Below are 25,998 nucleotides of genomic sequence, written 5' to 3'. Positions count from 1 at the left end.
CTTTCTTAGCACCATCAAGTTCTAATCTTCTCCCTTGCCCCCTGGGGTGGAAATCTGATCTCTCTGGCTGTGCCCTCCCTTCTAACAAGAGCTGGGCCATTGATGATCTCAGGGAGACGGCCCCCTCCCAGCCAGCCTGGAAATTTGCAATCCAAACTGCTTTCTGAGAGCTGTTTTGTGAGTCCCAGATGCAGAATCCACATGAAGGAATCCCTGTTTATCCCTTACTGGCCCACCAGGCCCACAGCTCCTTCGTCCTTCCACCTCCAACTACTGCCTCCCCATGGAATCAGAAGTCGAATCCAGTATAAGAATATAAGTGTTTCCACCATCTGGAGATGGGGAATTGCTGGCGCTCTCCTGCATCCTACAGAGATTGGCTGTGCAGCTGTTTTACTTTGTTCTCACAGGGCTGCTCACATTCCCTGATAGTTTTTACTTTACTTGCACCAGCTTCCAATTCCTGAGAAACTTTTACACTGCCTGCTTTGGACCCTTCCAGAGCACAGCCAGTGGTTTCACACTCAGGCAGGTCCTGGCCATCAGGAGCTGAAACAAACTTCTCCCCAGGCAAAGGGCTGCTCTGGCTCTTACAGACAAGCACCTTTTCTGTTCACTCTCCTCCACCTCACTCCCATTTTCTGCAGTCCCCACAGACGGGTCAGGAAAAGTTTCAGGGAAATTCTCTTCCTCAAGAGCTCCCCCAAACAACAACTCACCCCTGTCTGGCTCCACAGGGGCACTGCTCCCTTGAGCCACAACCAGCTCCTGGGTTTCACCTACACCCAGGATCACTTCTGGCCCATTAGGCAGATTCCCACGTAATCCGCCTCCAGGCAGACAGCCAGTACCACCGGACAGAAGGTCAGGATCCCTTTCCTCCCTTCTGCTACCAGCTCCTTTATCTTCATCAGTCAGCGTAACTCCATTGCCCGTCTGTTCTTGTGTCCTGGCGAGAGGACGACTCTGGTAGGACAGAGTCCTCTCACCCCCTCCCAGTAACACCTCAGCATCAGGCAAAGAACAAGTACCAGAATCGTCTGGTCTCTGGGATTCCCTGATGATCCTAACTGGATTAGACCAAGTTAAAGCATCATCCCCCCTGAGAGACACAGAGGTAGGCCCACTTCCCATCTGGGCTTCAGCTGCCCTCAGATCCAGCTCTGGGATCTTGGCTCCATCTCGAGCCCCCACAGGCTCAGGCAAAGGATTCACTTCCCCAGAAGCAGAAGCACTTTTCTTGCACCAAGGACCAGTGTCCTTAGCAGGGATACCACTGCCCATCCCAGAGCCATTCCCTCTGCTCCAGCCCCCATGGCTGGATTCAGAGACACACCTGGAATGCTCTTTTCTGGTGGATCCTTCTCCAGCCACCCCAGGCTGGGGAATCTTCCTCAGACAATGGGCTAGTTTCCTCATTGGCACCTTTTCCAAACGCAGGCTCTGCTCTCTCCCCAGGCTGCTGCTGCTGCTGTTCAACACAGACAATGGGAGACACTTTCTTCTTTCTCCCAGCCCCCCGGCTGGTCTCCACACACACATAGAAGGTGAAGCAGCTTCTCTCAGAGACAACTTGCCATTCCCAGTGGACAAGCTGCTTTCCTGCACAGACACACAGGCACCTTCCTCGGCCCAGGCCTGGAAAACTGTCCGCAGGTCTGTCTTGGCCACTAGTAGATGATGGGTTGGAATCGCTCCTTCCCTCCTTGAGCTGCGGCAGGCCACTCGGTTCAGAGCTCCAGGCAGTCCAGGGTCTCCTGCCCCGATTCGGGCTCACCTCTGCAGGATTCTCCCCAGCCCTTAGCTCTGCCACTGCACATCCACGCTGCCTTGTCCAGCTGCTTTAATCTCGCATCGGTTTCCAGGTGCTGCCACTTCACAGCGGAGTTGCTCAGCGTGGTTGCAGGCTCTCAGGCTGATGCCCTCTGCACCCCACAATTCCTGGAAGAATCCTTCAGTGTGCCAGGCTTCTTGCGGGTCACAAGCTGCCCGGGATTAGGCCGTAGGCCCCTCTGCCCTCTGGGACCGACTCCAACAGACTCCCAGCGGAACCCCTTCTTCAGTGTGACACCCGCTCTCAGGGACCATGAGCACCCTGTCTTGGGAAGGACTCATTCGGCGTCAGCCTCCTCAGGGGTCACTTGTTCCTGGGGGTTGGGCTCTCGGCCCCTCCAGCTTCTGGGACCGACTCCAACAGATTCCCAGGAGTAACCCCTCCTCGGGTGTGACACCCCCTCTCGAGGACCACAACCGCAGTTGCTGGGGTTCGGCCGCAGGCCCCTCCGCCTTGGGGAACTGCACCTCACTGCCCTTCAGCACACCTGGGTCTCGCAGGCCCCACTTCTTTCAGGGCCCCGGTCACTCACTGCTGGATGCTCCATCCTCGGGGTGCAGAACATCCCACTCCTGACACCAGTGTGATGGGGTTCTGGGGTCCCCCAAGCTCTGCTCCCCGTCCGCAGGCAGGAGAGTCTCTCACTCAGCAGGAAAACAGCAGGTTTATTAGCCGACAGGACACAGCATCGTACAGAGGAGTCAGTACAGCCGGCAGAGACAGCCAGTCCAATCCATGTTGGGGGGAGGACGCCCCGAGGGGCCCCCAGAGCCGGGGCCTTGCCCCCTCCTTTGTCTCTCTCTCCCTCAGCCCAGACTAACTGCTTCCTAACTCCCAGTTCCAATTCAAACCCCTCAGGCTCCACCTCCTCCTTTGTCTGCAGTACAAAGGTGTTACCTGGTCATCCAGGTTACCCTCAGCAGGAGCCCCACACCCTCTGTGAGCCACACACACACAGGTATCCCCCACTCCATCACACTGGGGGAGGGCTGCAGGGAGAGATTCCTGTGGGAAAAAGGATTCCTGTACCGGGAGTGGGCTCCCAGACGCAAAGCGGAGCCATGGAAGGTCCAGAGGCAACTGGAGGTTCCCCAAAAGTACCGGCGCAGGCTGCTGTACCTAGCCCACGATGTCCCGCTCGCAGGACACCAGGGGATCCACCGCACCAGGAGAAGGTTGTTACAGAACTTTTTCTGGCCAGGGATCTTTGCAGCTGTCCGTCTGTATTGCCTGTCCTGCGATCCCTGCCAGAGGGTGGGGAAGAGCCGGGACAAGGGGAAAGCTGCCCTGAGGCCACTGCCCATCATAGAGGAGCATTTCCAGAAAGTGGCTATAGACATAGTGGGCCCCTTCAGCAAGGCAAAGAGTTCGGGGAAGAAATATATTTTGGTGGTGGTAGATTTTGCCACGCGATACCCAGAAGCAGTGGCCTTGACCTCTGTCGACGCTGACACCGTGGCGGATGCACTGCTGTCCATTTTCAGCAGAGTGGGGTTCCCCAAGGAGGTCCTCACAGATCAGGGGTCCATCATAGACCTCTGTGATGAGGTTCAGGGGTCCCCCTGCACTGCACCCCGTCTGCTGGCAGGAGTGACACTCACTCAGCAGGTACAACAGAAGGTTTATTAGGCAACAGATGTCCAGTTTCTCACAGAAGCGACAGTACAGCAGCCAGAGACAGTCCTTCCAACCTGTCCTGGGGAGAAGACACCGAGGGTGCCCCTCTGGGGTGTACCTTCCCCCTCCTCAGGCTGGCTGCCTTCCAGCTCTCTCTTCCCCTAGCCTCTAACTGCTGCCCCCGATTCAAAAACCAGCTCGGCTCCTCCCTCCTCTTTGTTCAGGGCAGAGGTGTTACCTGCCAGTTGTAGCCCCAGGGTCATCCTTAGCCAGTGGGAGCTGCTGCTTGCCTCAGACATCCAGCCTGACTCTCACTCGGACTCCCGCCACTCCATCACATTGGTGATGAGCTTTCGTGGGACAGGCCCACTTCTTCAGATCATAGCCACACCAGGACAGCCTCAGAATTAATCTCTGTGCCTTAAACACTGAGTCTGCTCTGGTATGGTCGTGATCTGAAGAAGTGGGTCTCTCCCGTGAAAGCTGTTCATCTCTGTGCCTTCAACACCGGGTTCCAGTTGCTGGGCAGCCCTCTCTGCAGAGCTGCCATTCTGCTTTCTAGCACCAGAGGGCAGTGCAGTCTGGCAGCTCTCCGTGGACAGAGCAAGTCGGGTGTCCATGCAGTCTGTTGACAGAGGTTCTGCTGAGATTTCCCCGTCAACAGTACCGTCTGTCGACGGATGTTTCTAGTGTAGACATAGCCCTAGTGAGGAAGTGCCCTACCAACCGATAAAGGGTAGTGTGGATGTCAGCCACCACAGTAGTTACCTAACAGAGGTCGACTTCAGTTTCTGCTGCAGACATGCCCCCACACAGTTTGAAGTTTTTTTATATGCTATTGGCCCAGTGGTTTCTGCACCGCCAGTCATTTGGAAAAAGGCCCTGTTAGTTTCTAATGCACATTCCACTCCACATGACTTTAAATAATCCCAACACAACTTCAAGAAAAATTCCAAGATGTGGGTCTATGAGCTAAAAAACAAAGCATCGCAACACACAGGCACATCCATATCACACCACTGAGAGAAGAATCCAGAGTGGATTTTTAGCAAATGCCAGGTAGTTGCTTTCAAAATTGGGTCTACGGATACAGAATTCTGTTAATAAACTCCAAGTGATATTTGATTTTTTTTTTTTTTGTTTAAAGTCTCCTGAACGTTTATTTCAGATGTACCAGATTTTACCCAAAACCTCCTGGCCTTTTCCATAGAGGGCAACATTTTAAAGCAAAGTATGTGACACTTCTTCCAAGGGAAAGTTAAAATGTTCTTTGAAACTCAATGTCATCATAAACATGAAAATGTACAGCTTTAAAGACATCCATCTAGAGAGTAGCAAAGACGTGGGTTCATGTAAATTATGCACTTCTTACAAAATTGAAATACAAAATAGATGCAAAAAATAAGTGCAATTATTTTGCATTTTTGGAATGAGCTCAGTGCTCGTGGTGCAAATTATGTATATATTTTGAAACAAAACAGAGCAGTAAAGGAATGGGATTATTTCCTGTTTTTGAAGGAAATCTCACAGGATAAGCACGAGCTATGCTTTTAAACAGATAATTGTTTAGGGTCAAATGGAAAGATGACTTGCACCCAAAAAATAAGCAATGATGACTGATACAGACAGCATATGGAGCAGCTGGTAGTAAGTGACTGTCAGATAATTTAAAATTACAGGTATAATGCACTGGTACCAGAGATGTAAATAACTGCCAGGGCAAAGGATTTTAAATTATTGCAATCCTGCTTATTAGACAGCATGTGAAGTAACTACAAGGGGTTAAGAACAGTATAAGCCCTTGGGATCTTGGGGAGAAGAACCAAGCTGCAGCATTTGTGGATAATGTTTATCTCCAGGCTCCAAATGTGTTTCCCCAGTTCTTTCAGACATCACTGCTTTTCACCCAGATGCCTCATCACTGGTTATCTTCCCACTGGCTAAGCCCTTCTGTCCACCCTCCATCTCATACTCCCCTTCAGATTCCTGCTTCTTAATCAGAAGATCACTGTTATTGTCTCTCCACCACAGTGACACAAACCCATTTCTTGCTTCTCGCTGACCATGTGGTCTGGAATTTCACTTGCTGTGTTAAGGATGACTACACAGCCTGGTTTATTCTTCACTTAAAACTGGCCATCCCCAAGAACTTCTATCCTGTAGGGATGAAGTACTAAAATACACACACCAGACACTCACTTCTCAGACTGACAAGAGAAGAAGAGTGCAGCAAGCAAGTTTAATATTTGTCACATAGAGCTTCTAGCAGCCTGAAGGGAACAGACACAGCCTGCCATTGTGAACCTGGTCCTGACCCTCACCTACAGGGCTCCGTACTGGCTTGGGCTGCTCTTTGGAAGAAGGGTTCTATCCCAGTCCCATTTAAATGAATGCTGCTTTTCCACTGACTTTAATGAGAGCTGGACCAGTCCCTGTGGGAATATCTACAGAGTAAAAATAGCTGAGAGCGACTCACATCAGCTCAAGCTACAGGGATGAAAATAGCTACGCAGATGTCCAGACTCTAGCAGCAGTCCAGGTTCTAAGCCCTCCCAGATTCTCACCCCCCATCACTGGGTTTCAAAGTTCAGGCTCCAGCCTGAGCAGCAGTGTATGTAATGCTATTTTTAGCCCAGCAGCACATGCCTGAGTCAGTTGACCTGGTTCTGAGATTCACTGATGTGGTTCTTTCATTGCCATGTAGACCGACCTGAACACTAATAACGCTCAGGAGAGAATGCAAGAGGGAAAAGCCTGGCCTGCTAGGGAACCTGTACTTTCAAGTCTCAGTTTCACAAACTGTCCCCTAGCAAGACACTGCAGTGATACGCTTATGTCCCATTAGTTTAATTTTAATGTTAATCATATGCTTCGGTGCATTATGAACAGGAATGGACTTATGTACTGAAGTGCTCTGCTGCAATGGGGAACAAGCTCCCTTACTGGCTCAGCTCTTGCTTTGTGCTCCTGATTAGCATATCGAGGGTGGCATGGGGAAGAGGGAGCCTCACAACAGAACAGGAGTTTTCCTCCAGTATACCGCCCCCCCCCAATATATTAAATGAAGTAAAACTTCACAGAACAGAAAACAGAGCGCGGCCTTGGCTATATTGTAAACAGCAGCTATAGGCATATACAACTCATTGGCATCTCTCAAACATGAATGCTTGCCCTTGCCACAAAGACACTGCCAAAGGCAGGAATACTGTGTTCTCCTTTTTCTAATTATACATTTAACTTAATGCCAAGCCCTCAGAATGCTAAATCCAACTAGTCTCTCAAGCAGAAATTTACATATTGCTCCGTCTGAGCTGAGTTCCTAGGACACAGTGGAAGAAAGAGGGCTTGGGGGTGAAGCATCTTTACCAAGTTTCCAATGTATTCCTATATACAAAGGTTTGGTTGGTTTTTATTTGGGGAGGGTGTCTCTCAAAAGCTTCCTTCTAATATAATACATTACAAATACACTTTACAAGGACTACATAAACTCAGACCATTTTGTTAAAAAAACCCCAGTAATCCAGAAGTTACTATAACAATGTAATGCCTACACTGTTTTTTGCGTTATAACAAGACCTTAAGAAACAAACACTTTATCATGGATTTTGCATATATGTCATGGAGTTATTGAATGCACACTATTTCTGCGCATTTTAAAAGAACATTTTATAGCAGATCTAAGTTTCTCTTGCCCCTATTGGATAAATCATGTCCTCTCCAATTATGCATGGCATTCTTGCTTTGAACTGATGCCTTTCAACCTACATATGTTTATCTAAATAATTTAAACCAGAGGGTGCAACATTCTGGCATTCTGGTTAGCATATGACATTTCCATTTTGTGAGGTGCATAGAACTGTAGAAAGATGTAACCAGTGGCACTGTTAACAAATATTCTCCAACCCTGTGACAACTCTGCTTCAAGCAGTCAACCCTAAAAAGACTCCCAGGTAACTGAAGCACCCTTTGCCCTGTGTGCACGTACAAGGCACTTCTGAAAAACAGGACAGAGCTTCATATTTAAAACAGAAAAGAGAAGAATAAGTCTGTTGACCACAGTAACAGAACTAGCAAAATGCGAAGTTACCTGTATTGTTTTCTTTTAATATAAAAAGTATAACTGCAAACGTCCAATGTACAAATACAAAAAACTGTACATAATAAATGTACCATAATACTGTACATACAGTGTAAACTGTTCAACAAGAATGATTTAAATATACCTGGTCTTCTACTGACCTTGAAGACAAAAGAATAAAATTCCGTAACTCTAGGGCATGTTCATAAACACTTTTGAGAGCTTGGATCACTAGCCAACAGTATCCCTGAAGATAAACAGAGCCGAATGTTTACTTAATGAAAGTAACAATTCAGTGAATTGCTGGTTATCATAAACTAAGATAGGTACAAGTTCAGGCAACTTTAAATCCAGACAGAGGTTTTTCCATCTCCTGATTTGCTACTAGCACTACTTTTGTTTGAGCCTGCTTTGGATTTTTTCTCTCTGGAACTGCTGGGATTGTTTTGGTTATTGTAAGCCTGGATTGCAAGGTCCAGACGTTCCTGAGCCACCTTAATTTCCCTCTGTAGATTTTCTAGTTCGGCTGGAATGTTTTCTTCATTGCTGCCATACTGCTGTTCCTGAGCTATATTAGCTTTGTTTTGCTTGTAGGCCATTTTGGCATTGGACAATTCAGTATACTGGATTTGATCTGGCTTGACTGCAATGTTATAGCCAGGAGGAGCAGATGGAGTATTCCAAGTAAAAGGGTAATTATAGGTACCAGAGTCTTCCAGCTCTTTTCTTTTATTGTTCAATGTGTCTCGGATTGTACCAAATCCCAAGTGAAGCATTTCCCAGATATTCAAAAGTAAACACAGGCAGCTTACACCATACATTATTAACAGGAAAATGGTCTTTTCAGTGGGTCTTGAAATGAAACAATCTATCTTGTGTGGGCATGGCTTTCTGCTACACACAAATGTTGGGCTGACTTCGAACCCATATAAAAAATATTGACCAACAAGAAAGCCAACTTCAAACATGGTCCTAGACAGCAGCTGCAGCACATAGATTTTCATGAGCCCATCCTCTCGGATTCGCCTCCTGCCATTGTGTTTAGCTTTAGCAGGGGCTGGCTGCTCCTTGTTCTCACGCTCGCTTTCTAGCTCTATTTCTGGGTACATCATTGGATCTTCTTCATGGTCATCCTCTGTCTCCTCCAAGCCACGGTGTTGTTTCCAGCGCATTGAAAAGGTTTTGTTCCTGGTTCTTTTATCAGGTTCGCTATGTTCCACCATTCTGGCAATTTTATGAATGGCATAGCCTAAATACATCACAGATGGAGTGGCTACAAGAATTATCTGAAATACCCAAAATCTCACATGCGAAAGAGGAGCAAAAGCATCATAGCAAACATTCTCACATCCTGGTTGTTCTGTGTTGCACACAAACTTGCTTTGTTCATCATAATAGATGGACTCCCCTCCAACAGCAGTAAGGACAATCCGAAAGACAATCAAAACTGTCAGCCAAATTTTGCCAACAAATGTTGAATGATTGTGGGTTTCCTCTAACAGACGGGTCAAGAAGCTCCAACTCATGATGGTCAAATAGTTTTTCTTTAAAAAAAAGGAGAGACAGAGAGATGTTAAGCATTTAAAATGCTCAGCACTAACACTGCCAATATCTAGACAAGGGAGAAGGAAATTTAATCTTCCATACAAAAATTCTATATTTATACTTTTTTGCTGTCTCACCTATTATCCAGAATGTCTACCAGCCCGATTTGCTTGATGAGTCTAAGCTTCCTTCATAGGTTTTCAAGGATGCCACTACAAATAGAACAAACAACATTCTTAAGTCTCAATCCACAATCAACTGTTCCCAAGGTTATTTCAAAAAGGCAGAACAAACATGTTGATCTTATATTTGAATAAAAATGACTGTTTAGAAATTCAGGCCTTGCCTATCTTGCTGCGGGCTGTCAATCTAAGTTACGCAACTACAGCTATGCGAATAATGTGCTCAGGTCTGCTTACTGCGGTATCTTCACAGTGATAAGTCAACAGCCCACACTCTCCCATCAAATTCCTCTTACTCCTCTCATTTGGGTGGAATACTTGAATTCACAGAACATTCGGCAGTCAATTTATTGTGCCTACTATAGACGTTATGAATCTACCCCCACTGGCTCGATCACTGTCCTTAGCGAAGATATGCTCCTGGGCTGAAATTCTCTAAAGGAGCTTACAAGATATTGAAAGCCCAATTATTATGAATGTAATAGGAATTGAATATCCAAATCTCATTGTATGCTGTTACTAAAACATTTAATCATCTCTCTTGTACACTGGCATTAAAAAAAAAGATCTAACAAAATCCATTTTGGAAAAATACAGTACAGAGAAAGCTAAAGAACACTAGAAAGCACATCCTTACAGACAAGAACTTGTAATAGAAACATATCTGCACCTTTACTTCTAGAGGGAATTTATTCCTAGGCCAGATTTCTAAGTACAATAAAGTCAATGGGAGTCTTTCTGACAACTTCACTATTTGAATTAGGCTCCTAGAGAGGCTAATGTAAGTATAACATTTCCCATTCATTGCACAAAAGATTTGAAGAAGTGACAGAAATAATCACGACAAGTATCAGAGAGGTAGCTGTGTTAGTCTGTAGCTTTGAGAACAACAAACAGTCTCGTGGCACCTTGTAGACTAACAGATATTTTGGAGCATAAGCTTTTGTGGGCAAAGACCCACTTCATCAGATGCATGAGTGGCAGGGGTGGGGTGGTTTCAGAGGTGTATTTAAAGAGTGGGGTCCCAGTAAGAGAGAGGGCCAGAGCTGACAAGGTCTATTCAGCAAGGTGGAAATCGCCCAGTATCAACAGCACTTATCAAAAGAGGAAAAAGCAAGTCAGATCAGACAGGGGGATGTGAGCCTTTGTCAGAGTCTAATGGGAAGATATTAACAGCCAGGGCTGGGAAGCTGGTTTTGTAAGCTGCAAGCCACTCCCAGTCTCTGTTTAATCCATGGTTAATGGAGTCAAATTTGCAAACAAACTGCAGCTTAGAGATTTCTCTCTCCATTTGATTTTTGAAATTTTTGTTGTTTCATGTTTCAAGTAATCATGAAATTAATAGGCAACGTCAGTTAGGAAAAAAGGAATATATAACAAATAGAGAAAGAGGGACTGAACCATCCATCTGCCGACCAGACCTGGAATCTCGTGAGGTGTGCTGTTTACGGGGAGCTCAAATTCAGGATGTGACTGAGAGCCTTACAAAGCTGCTCAAGCCTTCAGAATACTGCCCCTTCCTATTTCCGCACGTGGGAACTAACGATACGGCCAAGAATGACCTTGAGCGGGTTACTGCGGATTATGTAGCACTGGGAAGAAGGGTCAAAGAATTCGGAGCACAAGTGGTGTTCTCGTCCATCCTTCCTGTCGAAGGGAAAGGGCGAGGTAGGGACCGTCGAACTGAGGAAGTAAATGCAGGGTCACGCAGGTGGTGTCAGAGAGAGGGCTCCGGATTCTTCGATCATGCGACACTGTTCTGCGTGCAAGGATTATTGGGTAGAGATGGGGTCCACCTAACCAAGAAAGGAAGGAGCATTTTTGCAAGTAGGCTTGCAAACTTAGTGAGGAGGCCTTTAAAACTAGGTTCGCTGGGGAACAGTGACCAAAACCCTGAGGGGAGAAAGGAACTTGGAAGCCAGGAAGAAATGCAAAGAGGAATGTACAACAAAGGTGGACCCCTGGTTCGAGAAGAGAGGGCAGGGAGATCGACTGCTTATCTAAGGTGTTTGCACACCAATGCCAGAAGCCTGGGTAACAAGCAGGAAGAATTAGAAGCCCTGGCCCACTCCAAGAACTATGACTTGATTGGGATAACTTGCATGACTGGGAGCACTGTCATGAAAGGGTATAAACTGTTCAGGAAGAACAGGCAAGGGAGAAAAGGAGGAGAGGCTGCCCTGTATGTAAGAGAGCACTACAATTGCTTGGAACTCCAGTACACACAAGGAGAAAAGCCTGTTGAGAATCTATGGGTCAAGCTTAGTGGTGTAGGCAGCACTGGAGATGTGGTGGCTGGTGTCTGCTACAGGCTGCCAAATCAAGATGATGAGGTAGATGAGGCTGTTTTTGGACAACTGAGAGAAGTTTCCAGATCGCAGGCTCTCGTTATCATGGGGGACTTTAATTACCCTGACATCTGTTCGGAGACTAATACGGTGGTACACAAGCAGTCCAGGAAGTTTCTGGAGAATGTTGGGGGTCACTTCTTGGTACAAGTGCTGAAGGACCTGACCAGAGGTCATGCACGGCTCGACCTGCTGCTTACAAGCAGGGAGGAACTAATAGGGAAGGTAGAGGTGGGTGACAACCTGGGAAGCAGTGATCATGAGATGGTAGACTTCAGGATCCTGACCAAAGGAAGGAAAGAGAGCAATAAATTACACACCTTGGACTTCAGAAAAGCAGACTTTGACTCCTTCAGGAACCTGATGGGAAGAATCCCCTGAGATGCTACCATGAAGGGAAAAGGAGTCCAGGAAAACTGGCACTATTTTAAGGAAGCCCTATTGAAGGTGCAGAAAGAAAGCATCCCAATGCGCAGCAAGAGAAGTAAATATGGTAGGAGACCAGACTGGCCTACTGGGGAAATCCTTGGAAAACTTAGGCACAAAAAGGGAGCTTACAAAAAGTGGAAACTTGGACAGATGTCTAGGGAGGGATATAAATGTATAGCTCGAGAATGTAGGGCAGTTATCAGGAAGGCAAAAGCGCAACTGGAATTGCGACTTGCGAGGAACATGAAGGATAACAAGAAAAGTTTCTACAGGCATGTTAGCAAGAAGAAGGTGATCAGAGAGGGTGAGGGGCCCCTACTGGGTGAGGGAGGTAACCCAGTGACAGATGATGTAGGGAAAGCTGAAGTACTTAATGCTTTCTTTGCCTCTGTCTTCACGGACAAGGACAGCTCCCGGACTAATGTGATATGTGATGCACTGTGAGATGAAGGTTGTCAGCCTTTGGTGGGGAAAGAACAGGTAGGAGCTATCTAAAAAAGCTAAATGTACATAAATCCATGGGCCCAGACCTAATTCATCCAAGGGTTCTGAGGGAGTTGGCATATGTCATTGACGAGCCCTTGGCCGTTATCTCTGAAAAATTGTGGAGATTGGGAGAGATCCCGGATGATTGGAAAAAGGCAAATGTAGTGCCCGTCTTTAAAAAAGGGAAGAAGGATTTTCCAGGGAATTACAGGCCGGTCAGTCTTACATCAGTCCCTGGAAAAATCATGGAGGGGCTCCTCAAGGAAGTCATTTTGAGGCACTTGGAGGAGGGCAAGGTGATTGGGAATAGTCAGCATGGATTTAGGAAGGGCAAGTCATGCCTGACCAGTCTGACTAGTTCCTATGATGACATAACTGGCTCTGTGGATAGGGGAAAATCAATGGATGTGATTTATCTTGACTTTAGCAAAGCTTTTGATACGGTCTCTCACAATATTCTTGTTGGCAAGTTAAAGGAATGTGGATTGGATAAATGGACAGTAAGATGGATAGAAAGCTGGCTAGAAGGTTGGGCCCAGCGGGTAGTGATCAATGGCTCGATGTCAGGATGGTGGTCGATTTCTAGTGGAATGCCCCAAGGTTCAATTCTGGGTCCATTTCTGTTCAACTTATTTATCAATGACCTGGACGAGGGGTTGGACTGCACCCTCAGCAAGTTTGCAGATGACACTAAGCTAGGAGGAGAGGTAGATATGCTGGAGGGTAGGGACAGGGTCCAGAGAGACCTAGACAAATTGGAAGACTGGGCTGCAAGAAATCTGATGAGGTTCAATAAGGACAAGTGCAGAGTCCTGCACTTGGACTGGAAGAATCCCAAGCATTGTTACAGACTGGGGTCTGACTGGCTCATTAGTAGTTCTGCAGAAAAGGACCTGGGAGTTGTAGTGGACGAGAAGCTGGACATGAGTCAACAGTGTGCCATTGTAGCCAAGAAGGATAATGGCATATTAGGTTGCGTCAAGAGGAACATTGCCAGTAGATCCAGAGAAGTGATTATTCCTCTTTATTCAGCTTTGGTGAGGCCGCACCTGGAATACTGTGTCCAGTTCTGGGCCCCCAGTTATAGGAAAGATGCGGATACGCTGGAGTGGGTCCAGTGGAGGGTGACCAAAATAATTAGGGGGCTGGAGCATATGACCCATAAAGAAAGGTTGAAGGAATTGGGTCTGTTTAGTCTGCAGAAGAGAAGACTGAGGGGGGACTTGATAACAGCCTTCAACTTACTGAAGAGAGGTTGCAAAGAGGCTAGACAGGGGCTGTTCACAGTGGTCATGGATGGCAAAACACGGAACAATGGTCTCTAGATGCGACTGGGAAGGTTCAGGTTGAACATTAGGAAAAACTTTTTCACTAGGAGTGTGGTAAAGCATTGGAATGGTCTACCCAGGGAAGCAGTGGAGCAGGTGTCTGGACACGATGGCTTTTTAGGTTTCTTCCAGCTCTATTCATACAATCATAGAATGCTAGGACTGGAAGGGACCTCAAGAGGCCATCGAGTCCCGCCCCCTACCCCAATGGCAGGACCAAATACTGTCTAAACCATCCCTGATAGACATATATCTAACATGTTCTTAAATATTTTCAGTGATGGAGATTCCACAACCTCCTTTAGCAATTTATTCCACTGTTTGACCACCCTGACAGTTAGGAACTTTTTCCTAACATCCAACCTAAACCTCCCTTGCTGCAGTTTAAGCCCATTGCCTCTTGTTTTATCCTCAGAGGCCAAGAACAACAAGTTTTCTCCCTCCTCCTTATGACATCCTTTTAGATACCTGAAAACCACTATCATGTCCCCTCTCAATCTTCTCTTTTCCAAACTGAACAAGCCCAATTCTTTCAGCCTTTTTTCATAGGTCACATCCTCTAGACCTTTAATCATTCTCGTCACTCTTTTCTGGGCCCTCTCCAATTTCTCCACATCTTTCTTGAACTGTGGTGCCCAGAACTGGACACAATACTCCAGCTGAGGCCTAACCAGCGCAGAGTAGAGTGGAAGAATGACTTCTTGTGTCTTGTTCACAACACACCTGTTAACTCATATTTAGCTCGTGGTTCACTATAACCCCTAGATCCCTTTCTGCTGTAATTATTCCTAGACAGTCTCTCCCCATTCTGTATGTGTGAAACTGAGTTCTATGATTGTATGAAAAGAGGAAATAAATCATAATCAGTATAAATTATAAGCAATTATAAGCAACATGAAGTAGAAAATTACTAGGGGATGCTAAAGAAATCAGGAAAAATCCATGGCTGCAAGGTTGAGGACAATAAGGATTTTTTAAAGTATTTTAGGAACAAAAGAAATCCTAACAATGGTATACAGCCATTATTAGACAGAATAAAAATGGTGCAGAAAAAGCTGAAGTGTTCCACAAATATTTCTGTCCTGTACTTGGAAAGAAGTATGCTAACAGACTCATATCACAAGGATGATAAAGTATTTCTACAGATAAATACTAGCCTAACTTCTGTTGGTGAAAGAGAGAGGCTTTCATCAAGCTACACAATGATATTCTTTAGGTAACCTTTTTGAGGATAAACACACATAAATCAACAGACCCAGATAACGTGTACACAAAAGCCCTCCAAGTGTTGGCTGAGGCAATAGCTTCCCTGCTGGTGTTAATTTTTAATAAATCTTAAAATAATGGGAAAATACCATGAGACTGAAAGAATAATAATGTTATGCCAATATTCAGACAGGACAAGCTGATGACTGAGGTCACTGTAGGATGGCTAGTCTTGCAAAAAAACCTGGCAAAATAATGGGGGAAAAACTGATAGAGAATGCAATGAAAACATGACTGAAAGATATTAATATAATTCATAGAATCATAGGGCTGGAAGGGACCTCAGGAGGTCCAGCCCCCTGCTAGTCCAGCCCCTGCTTCAAGCAGGATCAACCCCCAGTAAGTTGTCCCAGCCAGGATCTTGTCAAGCTGGGACTTAAAAACCTCGAGGGATGGAGAATCCATCACCTCTCTAGGCAATGCATTCCAGTGCTTCACCACCCTTCCTGGTGAAGTAGTTTTTTCCTAATATCTAACCTACACCTCTCCCTCTTGAACTTCAGACCATTTATTCCTTGTTCTGCCATCTGACACCACTGAGAACAGTTTCTCACCATCTTCTTTAGAGCTCCCCTTCAGGAAGTTGAAGGCTGCTAACAAATCACCCCTAACTCTCTCTTCTGTAAACTAAACAAGCCCAAATCCCTCCGCCTATTCTCATAGGTCATGTGTTGCAGCCCCTTAATAACTTTTGTTGTCCTCCGCTGAACCTGCTCCAGCAAATCCACATCCTTTTTATACTGGGGGGGCCCAAAACTGGACACAATATTCCACATATGGCCTCACCAGAGCCAAACAGAGGGGAACAACTACTTCTCTAGATCTGCTCCAAATGCTCCTCCTAATGCACCCTAGTATGCCATTAGCCTTTTTGGCTACAAGGCCACGCTGTTTACTCATATCCAGACTTTGATCCACCATAAACCCAAGGTTCCTTTCCGTCATACTGCTGCTGAGCCAGTCGGTCCCCAGCCTGTAACAATGCTTAGGATTCTTCCACCCCAGGTGCAGGACTCTACACTTCTTCTTGAACTGCATCAGATTTCTTTTGGCCCAGTCCTCCAATTTATCCAGGTCATTCTGGATTCTCTCTACACCTTCCAATGTCTCTTCCACTCCCCCTAGTTTTGTGTCATCTGCAAACTTGCTGAGGGTGCAATCCAGTCCCTCTTCCAGGTCATTAATAAAGATGTTGAACAACACTGGCCTCAGAACTGAGCCTTGTGGCACTCCGCTTGAAAGCGACTGCCATCCAGATATTGAGCCATTGACCACTACCCGTTGGGCCCAACTGTCAAGCCAGCTTTCTATCCATCTTATAGTCTGAGGATCCAATCCATGTTTCCTTAACTTATGGGCAAGAAAGTTGTGGGAGACCGTATCAAAGGCTTTGCTGAAGTCAAGGTATATCACATCCACTGACTTCCCCACATCCACAGAGACCGTTACTTCATCATAGAAGCTAATCAGAGTGGTCAGGCAGGACTTGCCCTTGGTGAATCCATGTTGGCTACTTTTGATCACTTTCTCCTCTTCCAAGTACTCCAGAATGGATTCCTTGAGGATACCCTCCATCATTTTCCCAGGGATTGAGGTAAGGCTGACCAGTCTATAGTTCCCTGGATTGTCCTCCTTGCCTTTTTTAAAGATGGGCACTAGGTTTGCCTTTTTCCAGTCAGCCGGGATCTCTCCTGATCTCCAAGAGTCTTCAAAGATAGTTGCCAAATGTTCAGCAATGACATCTGCCAATTCCTTCTGTATTTTTGGGTGCATTGAATCCAGACCCATGGATTTGTGTATGTCTACTTTTTCTAAATAGCTCAGAACTTGTTCCTTCCCCACAGATGGCTGCCCTCCACCTTCCCATACTGCATTGTCTAGGATTGTCGTGTGGGAGCTGACTTTGTCCATGAAGACCGAGGCAAAAAAAGCATGGAGTACTTCAGCTTTTCCTACATCATATGTCACTAGGTCACCGCTCTCATCCAGTAACAGTCCCACACCTTCTCTGATAACAATAAATGGGTTAACATGCCTGTAGAAACCCTTCTTGTTACTTTTCACATCCCTTGCCAGCTGCAGTTCCAACTGTGCTTCCGCTTTCCTGATCACTCCCCGGCATTCTCCAGCCGTATGTTTATACTCCTCCTTCATCAACTGTCCACATTTCCATTTCTTATATGCACCCTTTTTGAGTTTAAGCTGACTAAGGATTTCCCTGTTAAGCCAAGCTGGCTGCCTACCATGTTTTTATTTCCTACTATGCAGTGGGATGCTTTGTTTCTGTGTCATCAGTAAGACTTCTTTAAAACACGGCCGGTTCTCTTGAACTCTTTTCCCCTTCATCTTTGTTTCCCAAGAGAGCCTGCTCATCAGTTCTCTCAGGGAGTCGAAGTCTGCACTTTTGAAAATCAAGTGTCTGTATGTTACTGCTCACCCTTCTCCCTTTTGTCTGGATCCTGAAATCTACACTCTCATGATCACTGCAGCCCAGGTTTCCACCCACTTCTATTTCTCCTACTAGTTCTTCCCTGTTTGTGAGCAGCAGGTCAAGTTGTGCAGGGCCCCTGGTTGGTTTCTTCAGCACTTGTACCAAGAAGTTATCCCCAAAATTCTCCAAAAACTTCCTGGATTGTCTGTGTGCTGCTGTATTGGTCTCCCAACAAATGTCTGGATGATTAAAGACTCCCATGAGAACCAAGGCCTGTGATTTGGAAGCTTCACTTAGCTGCCTGAAGAAAGCCTCATCTATCTCATCTCGCTGATCTGGCAGTCTATAGCAGACACCAACTACAACATCACCGCTGTTACTTGCGCCTCTAAGTTTAACCCAAAGACACTCAACTGGATTTTCTCCCTCCTTATACTGGAGCTCTGAGCAATCATACTGCTCCCTCACATAGAGCGCAACTCTTTCTCCTTTTCATGCTGGGCAACACAGTTTTTTGGAAAGGTCAGGTCAGACAAAGCGAATTTCATTCTTTGTTGAGCTTACAAGTTTGGTTGATAAAGGTAACTATGCAGACGGAATAGGTTTAAGACATCTGTAAAGCATCTGACTTCCTACTGCATGGCATTATGGTTAAAACATTAGCACTGTACAGTATCAAAAGACTCACAAGGCAGCCGTGTTAGTCTGTAGCTTCAAAAAAAATCAAACCAAACCAAAAAAACAAGCAGCCCTGTAGCACCTTAAAGACTAACAATTTTATTAAATAATAAATAAAATTGTTAGTCTTTACACTGCTACAGAACTGCTTGTTGAGGGGAGGGGAGGCTTTGAATATCAAGAGTGTGCATATTAACTGGATTAGGAACTGCAGAAGTAACAGATCTCAAAATGGTCACCAACAGGAAACCTTCACCAAATGGAGGTGTTTTTAAATGGCTTCCAATGATCTAGGACCACATCTAAAATAATTGATGATTAAAATTTGAAGACACAATGATTGGGAGAACAGTAAATAACGACGAGGATAGGGCAACCACACAAAGCAGCATGAATTGCCTGGTCAGCTAGATCTAGTTAACCAAAAGAAATTTTAATCAAAGCTGGTGAATAATTGATTTTTTTGGTTCCAAGGCCAAGTCTAGCCCCTCATCCAACAGAAACAAAAGATGGAAAAATTCTATTGCTTCAGGTCAAACAGAATGCTTCATTTCACCAAAAATTATATTTTGTTTTGTTTCAGTCATTTTCAGGTAGTTTTCACACTGTGAGCTAATCAGCTATATGGCCAAACGAAATCCCATTTCATTTCAGAATGGTTTGATGCTCTGAAGAATGCATTTTTTGGCAAATTTACTACTTCTCAAAATATCTTCACCCTGTTCTAGTTTTGAGGCACCAAATGCAAAGCTCTACATATAGGAACAAGAAATGCAAGCCAGACCTACAGAATAGGGGACTGTATCCTGGAAAGCAGGAACCCTGAAAAGGAGCAATGGGGTCATAATAAGCAAACAACTCAACATGAGCTCCAAGTATAATCATGTGGCACACTGGCTAAAGCAATCCTGAGATGTATATACACAGGATCAATGAAGATACAGAGCTGGAGAAATGTTTTACAACGGGAAGACTTAGAGAGCTCAGTCTGTCCTGGGGTGGCCAACCCATGGCTCAAGAGCCTCGTGTGGATCTCTGAGCCTTTAAATGTGGCCCCTCCTTGGAGCCGCATGCAGGGAGCTCTGTCTGCCGCTCTGCAGATGCACCGCAGCACTTGGTGAGAGAAATGCACGGGGGCAGCGCTGGCTCCAGTGAGTCACTGGCATCTAGTTTAGAGTGGGCAGGGGTGCCTGGCTCTCGGGGAGGGCACTGAATTAGAGGGAGGTACTTGGTTCTGGGGGAGGAGAAGGGCATTGAGTTAGAGCAGGTGGAGATGGGGGTGCCTGGCTCTGGGGGAAGGCATTGCATTAGAACAGGGGAGGGGACTGGGAGGGGCTGGGGCTGATTCTGGAGGAAGGGTGAGGGACTGAGTTACAGCTGGGAGCTGGGAGTGCCTGATTCTGGGGGAGGGCACTGAGCCACATATCTATCAATCTGACTGACAGATAAGATAGATAAAAACAAATACATAATACGTGGCTCTCTGCACTCTATCCATGGCTCTTAGTCCCTAACTGTTTGGCCACCCACGATTTAGACTACCAAAAGGAGACTGAGAGATGACAGGATTACAATGAATGTGCAAAAACTACAAGGTAGCAGAGGGCTCTACAATCTAGCAAAGAAAAGCATAACAAGAATCAGTGGCTGAAAGCTGAAACCACAAACATTCAAATTAGAGATAAGGTTCCATTTTATAACAGGGAGATTGATTAACCACAGGAAAAAAAGTACTAAGGCAAGTGCAGAATTCTCCATCTCTTAATGTCTTCAAATCAAACCTGGAGGCCTTTCTCGAAGATATGTTTTAGTCAAACATGTTATTGGACTCAACACAGCATAATGGTGAAATGACCTAATTCTCCCTTCTGGCTTTAAACCATGCAAATTTAGTTACTTGGGAACTGTCATTGCACAGCTGGACCATAGATGATGCTAGTTAGCATCTTGGCTAGTGAGTCATGAAATGCATTTTCTTTTTCAATGGAGGATGTCTTGGAGCAAAATTTGTCCCTAAGTTTACTTTAAGTAGCGACAATCTACATTTAAAATTTAAGTCAGTGAAGCTACACGGGTGTAAATGTAGATTGCAAGCAGAATTTGGCCTTTAAATGTCCATTCTGCATCAATATTCATTCAAAATTCCCAAGAGCTGAAAACAGAGAAGCCATATTTGAAACAGACCAGGATACAGTACAACAGAGGAAACCGGAACACTACTTTTAAAATGCTTATCATGAAAGCTAGCAAATTTAGAATTAAGTCCTTTCAGTTGCTTTTCCTACCTTTGACTCCTCCCTCCACTGCCAACTTTTTTGTGATTTTACAGCACCTTTTAAAAAACCAATCTTGCTGTGTGTCAAAACAATATAAAGAAAATGGGAAGCAGACTAATTTGACACCGAACTTTCATATGCCCAAACATAATAAAAACCCCTTTCTCTGAACAGTCAGTTATAGTGATCAATTAGTTAGTTAGTTCAAGCCTGTTACGCCCACTGGTGTGTAGGGTAGCAACAAAGGTCCTCCACTTCTGTCTGTCTTTGGCCCTTTTCTCCAGTGTGTCCCAGTTGTAGTTCGTTCTCTTTACGTCTGCCTCAACAGTGTGTCACCATGTTGTCTTGGGCCTCCCACGTTTCCATCATTCTTCAGGCATCCAGTGAAGTGCTATCTTTACAACGGCATCTGCCTCCCTTCTCATCACATGCCCTATCCATTTCCAGCATCTTCTCATGATGATAGTGGTCATATCTTCCTAGTGGCATCGCAGGAGCAGGTTGTGGTTGCAGATTGTCTTCGGCCAAAAGATGCGAAGTATCGTGAGAAGGCTAGTGGTGTGAAAGGACGAGCGCATGGCAAAGTTGCACTCTGTCATCCACCAGCATTCTGAGATGTATAGTAGTGTCGATATGACACAGCTTTGGTACAACTTAAGCTTGGTGTGGACACTGTAGCATGTAGATCTCCATACGTTGTTCATACTTCTGAGGACATTTCTGGCCTTCCTTAGTTTGCTCTGGATGCTGTTCTCGGTGCCTCCATCATGATGGATGCTGCCGCCTAAGTACACAAAGCTCTCTGCACTGGGTAAGTCTGCATCATCTATCTTAATTGGTGCTGGTGAATCTGTTGGGCGTCACAGTCTCTGGGTTTCTTTGGTTAACTCTTAGTCCAACCTGGCATACAAAGGTGCATGGGCCTTGTGTCCTCTCCTGCATGTGTTGATGGGTGTGGGAAAGCAACGCAAGGTCATCCACAAAGTCAAGGTCTTCCAGTGTGGAAAAGGGTGTCCATCTGATACCCCTTGATGCATCTGCTGCTGTTCTCCGCATCACCCAGTCGATCACCATGTTGAAGAGTAGTGAAGGCATGACGCACCCCTGTCTGACCCCGGGCAGATTGCAGTATCCCACGCTGCACGTGAAGTTGGTCTAAAAGCTCCTGATGAGCTGGACCACTTGCAGAGGGATTCCGTAGACTCTCAGAATGTGCCACAGGCTCTCTCTGTGTATGCTGTCAAAGCCTTCTTAAAATCGACAAAGTTTATGTACAACTGTCTCTGCCACTCTGTGCACTGCTCTATGATGTTTCTCAGGGTGAAAATGTGGTCTATACAGCTCCTTTCCTTGCAAAATCCAGCTTGTTCATTCCTCAGAGACTTGTCAACAGCATCTGAGATGATGACCAACATTATGAGGGAGTGGCCATTATCCTTAAGAAGGGGATTGAGAAATGCTCGTCAGAGTGGAAACCTGTCAACGGCAGATTGATGACGGTCAGACTGAAAGGAAGACAAGTGAACATCACCCTGATCCAGGTTTATGCCCCAACCAATGACAGTAGTGAAGAAATTAAAGACACCTTCTACGAGCAGCTTCAGGCAGAAATGGAGTCTACATCACACCATGACCTTACTCTCATTATGGGTGATCTGACTGCTGAAGTGGGAAACAACACACACTGTGACAGGGCCATGGGCAGACGTGGGTGTGCCACCATGAATGACAACGGTGAGAGACGTGTAGGGTTCTGTTCAGTCAACAATTCAGTCATCAGAGGGACTCTCTTCCCGCACCGCGACATTCACAAGCTGGCTTGGTGTTCACCAAACGACGGAGATGAGAACCATAGTGACCGGAGGGGTGACAAAAAAAAACAGAAGATAAAAAAATTACAAATAAAAGTGTGATTTTAAGTTGACGGTATCTTTCAGTAGCCTTACTAAACTGACTGCAGTAAAAGAATTCGTGTCCCTGCCTTCACAACATGTGTACTGCAGCACTCAGCTACAATAGTAATCTCTCCCCAACCCCCATTTGCTGTTCTGGGAACTTTTAACTGACTAACTCTTGATTGTTTGAAACAAAGGCTTACAGACAGTGACACCCATCCGAAAAAGGCAAACTGTCAGCTGTTTCCACTAATTTACGTCACGCCACACAAGGCATTTGAGAGAACCCTTCATTCCCTGTATTTGTCATAAGTTCCTAACACCACTTAGAACAGCAGAGGGCTGCTTTGAGCGGGCAGCGTAGACAATACAGTCAGCATGATCATCTTCTCTGGCTCTCTCTCCCCCCTCACCATTATTAATCAAATTTGCCTACCTACTTTCACATGGCTGTCTGAGGAGGAACTGAAAAATGGACTTGGCATAAACAGACTCAGAGCTGGGAGAATTAGTGTGACATCTCTGGCAGTTTGCTGTGACTTATAACATTAGCTCCACTATTCACTGACTTTGCTGAAGAAGACAGACCCTGGAGAAGCTCCTCAGGAGTCAACACTCTATGGGCCAAACCTACTGCTTGCCCGAGCCTGACCAAATGGGCTTGGCACAAAAGGGTCGGGCAGCAGCTGGGCAGGGAGTGGAATCTACCCAGTTCTGAGGCCACGGAGTAGAAGTAAAGCTGCTCCACACACGCCCCAATGTACAGAGTTCAGGGAACAGATCTACACAGTCATACATTTCCCGCTACAAGGAGGACAGAGCTTCCCTGGTGTAGACTTCACCACATTCTGCCCACCTTCCCCTGGTTCTAAGACAGGGACAGGGAACCTCTTTTGGATTGGGGGCTACTGACCATACAGGTGAAATGCAGTGTGAGATGGGGCTAGGCGGGAGCAAGGGTGTAAGAGTGGGGTAGGATTGGGGGGCTGGGAGGAAAGGAGGGAGAAGGAGCAGGCTGCAGTGTGGGTGACCTGGGCAGAAGTGGGGTGCAAGAGAGGGCTGGGGGCTCTGACAATGAGGGGGTGCAGAAAAGGGGTGGCGGGCACAGCATGTGGGTGTGCAGGAGCAGGCTGGGCATGTGGGGTCTGGGTGAGAGGAAGGGTGAAGGAGGGCTTGGGGTGGGGTTCTGGAAGGGAGAGGGTAGAAGCAGGGTGAGAGTGGGAAGCAGGGCACAGGAGCTGTCTGGGGGCGCAGGGTCTGAGCGACGGGGGTGTAACTTATCAGTGTAGCATGTACAGACCCACAAGGCTCTGCGTCTTCCTCCTCACCGCTCCTAGACACCACCCTCTGCTGCTCTGATTGGCCAGAATTCCATACAATCCAAGTGGTGGGAACAGCAGCAGGGCTACAAGAAGCCCCTCCCCACTCAGCAAAGCTGGCGTACCCGATCTGGTCCACAAGGCTCAGGGCTCCCCACCCCCTGGCAAGCTGGATGCTGAGGAGGGGAGCCCCAAGCTTCGGGATCTGGATCCAGGCAAGCCGCAGTCCAGATGTGGACTGGCGCTTCCCTACTCCTTGTAAAAGCCATATATGACCAAGAGACCTACTTACCTACCTAGGGGGTTGGACTTTCCATAAGAGCCTAAGAGGGGTTAGGCTGCCAATTTCTCACTGAATGCTAATAAAACACAAGCACCTAATTCTTTTGCACTACTTTGAAAAATTCAGTCTTAAATTGCATGGGTGCTTGCTCATTTGCACATCTAACAATCATTGAAGAAGAAAGCACTCTAGTAGGGGGATTCCTTCACTACCCACATCTTATCACATATTACCCAATTAAATTAGGTTCATTCATGATCTTCAAATCACATTCACTTCATTTTGCTTTCAGACAATTTAGCAGCTATGTGCTATGAAAAAAGAATGTGGGTGTTAACATTTAGTAAATTCATTGCTAACCAAACGAGCTTTCAATACATTCAGAATGAAACACAAAGTGGCCCCAAAGGCCAATTAAAATGACTAATTATGACCATCCATTCACACTTCATTTCTGTTCAAACATAAGAGATCACAGTATGTACAAGCGCTTGAGGTGAAGGGAAGTGGCTTCCTTTTCTTTCATTTAAAAACTGGCAAGATCTTACTGCTCATGAAGAGAGGGAATGAAAGGCACTGGCTTGTGCTGAACCCAATACAGGCACCGTGCAAACTTTCCCAACAAAGCAAGGCAGCTTTATAGACCTGCAATTCAGTTCCAAGTCCCTCCTGAATTAGACAATGGAAGCAGAACTGTGTAGGAGTCTTGCAACGTTGATAAATGGAGACTGGCAAGAGACAATGTAATATTATTAAGCTTTCTTCAATAGTGACATAAAACAGCATTTGATTTCAACTCACCATTAATCCCTGGAGCCACCTACCCAAGGGTTATTAAAGAGTAAGGCTACGGTTACACAATAGCGATCAGTCTAGAAAATTACTGTCAGAAGAGATGTTCCAACCAAACTGTCAACAGATTGTGTCTACCCATAAAAGTGGGTTGATCTTTTGATCCGCTCTGTTGACAAAAGGGGTCCTGGAGCATCTACATGGCTTTTTTGTTGACATTTTCTGTTGACAAAACGCATTTTATGTGTAGATGCTCTGAGTTTTTTTCAACAAAACCACCGTTTTGTCGACAAAACTCATTAGTGTAACCATAGCCTTAAAGTAGATGATTTTACACAGCTAAAATAGATTCACATAAAACCAAAGGCACCCTATCAAAATAATTTGTATTTATGCGCTTCTAGAATATTTCTCAGTGAAGATTCTGTTACAGTTTTAAAACACTGCTGTTTTTCCAACAGCTGGGCTATTCAGTCTATATTGCAAGTTGCACATGACATGTAAAAAACTGAAAATGGTTCAGAAAAAGCCACACTGTCAACATCAATTTGGAGAAGATTCCCAAACAGACCTTCGACAATTTGTCTTATTCTGCCTTCAGACTCTGGGCATTGTAACAAGGTTCTGTTGATTCCCAACATCGTTTCCCTGTAACATTTGAAGTTCATGATACAGTGGACCCCTGACTTATGCGAAGGTTGTGTTCTTGTGCAACCCCAAGTAAGTCAAATTTCACATTACTTGGGGAAGCCAGGAAACTGACCAGCACCACAGCGCTGGTCGGCTTCCTGTCTCCTGAGCCATGGGCAGCCCAGAGCCTGGCTCCCCCCTGCTCACAGGAGCCAGGAAACTGACCAGCACCGGCGTGCTGGTCAGTGTCCTGGCTCCCGAGTGGCGGGCAGCCCAGAGCCAGGCGCCAGCTCCCCACCACCCTGAGTCGCATTAAACAGAGGTATGTGGAACTTGACTGCACGTATCTTGGGGTTCTACTGTACCTTAGATCCCATCCTGCCTATAAACAAGAGCTGAACACATGGGGTACATGGGCTTTGCAAGGAACAGAATTTTATGAATAATGTTTGTAAATGTCACTGTACATACACAAAGAGATAAAAATATTTCTTATGAACTTAAGAGCTCTCTCCATGTAAAATTTTTATGAAGAGTAAGATGAATTTATTGGGGGGGGGCAGAAGGTGGGGGGATTGGTC

General features: G+C 45.9%; 1 protein-coding gene across 5 annotated transcripts in view; it reads right to left on the bottom strand.

Annotated features, from left to right (window-relative positions):
- Positions 1-7,534: 7,534 nt before the first annotated feature.
- Positions 7,535-25,998, bottom strand: part of GJC1 (gap junction protein gamma 1) — a 37,402-nt gene continuing 18,938 nt past the window's right edge. For 3 of the 5 annotated variants that reach the window (XM_074978839.1, XM_074978841.1, XM_074978843.1), the window contains 2 exons: positions 9,212-9,286; positions 7,535-9,073 (listed from right to left, as the gene is read on the bottom strand). In XM_074978839.1, the coding sequence (XP_074834940.1) occupies positions 7,874-9,055 (1,182 nt within the window). In that variant the 5' untranslated portion in view covers positions 9,056-9,073; positions 9,212-9,286 and the 3' untranslated portion in view covers positions 7,535-7,873. Of the gene's footprint in view, positions 9,074-9,211; positions 9,287-19,010; positions 19,044-20,507; positions 22,313-25,998 lie in introns of those variants that run through there. The other 2 variants (XM_074978840.1, XM_074978842.1) reach the window with 2 other exon arrangements.

Source organism: Carettochelys insculpta, chromosome 28 (assembly GCF_033958435.1).
Source record: "Carettochelys insculpta isolate YL-2023 chromosome 28, ASM3395843v1, whole genome shotgun sequence".
NCBI classification, from domain to species: Eukaryota; Metazoa; Chordata; order Testudines; family Carettochelyidae; genus Carettochelys; species Carettochelys insculpta.
Note: the sequence above shows the minus strand (reverse complement) of the source record. Positions and strands in the feature narration are given on the sequence as shown.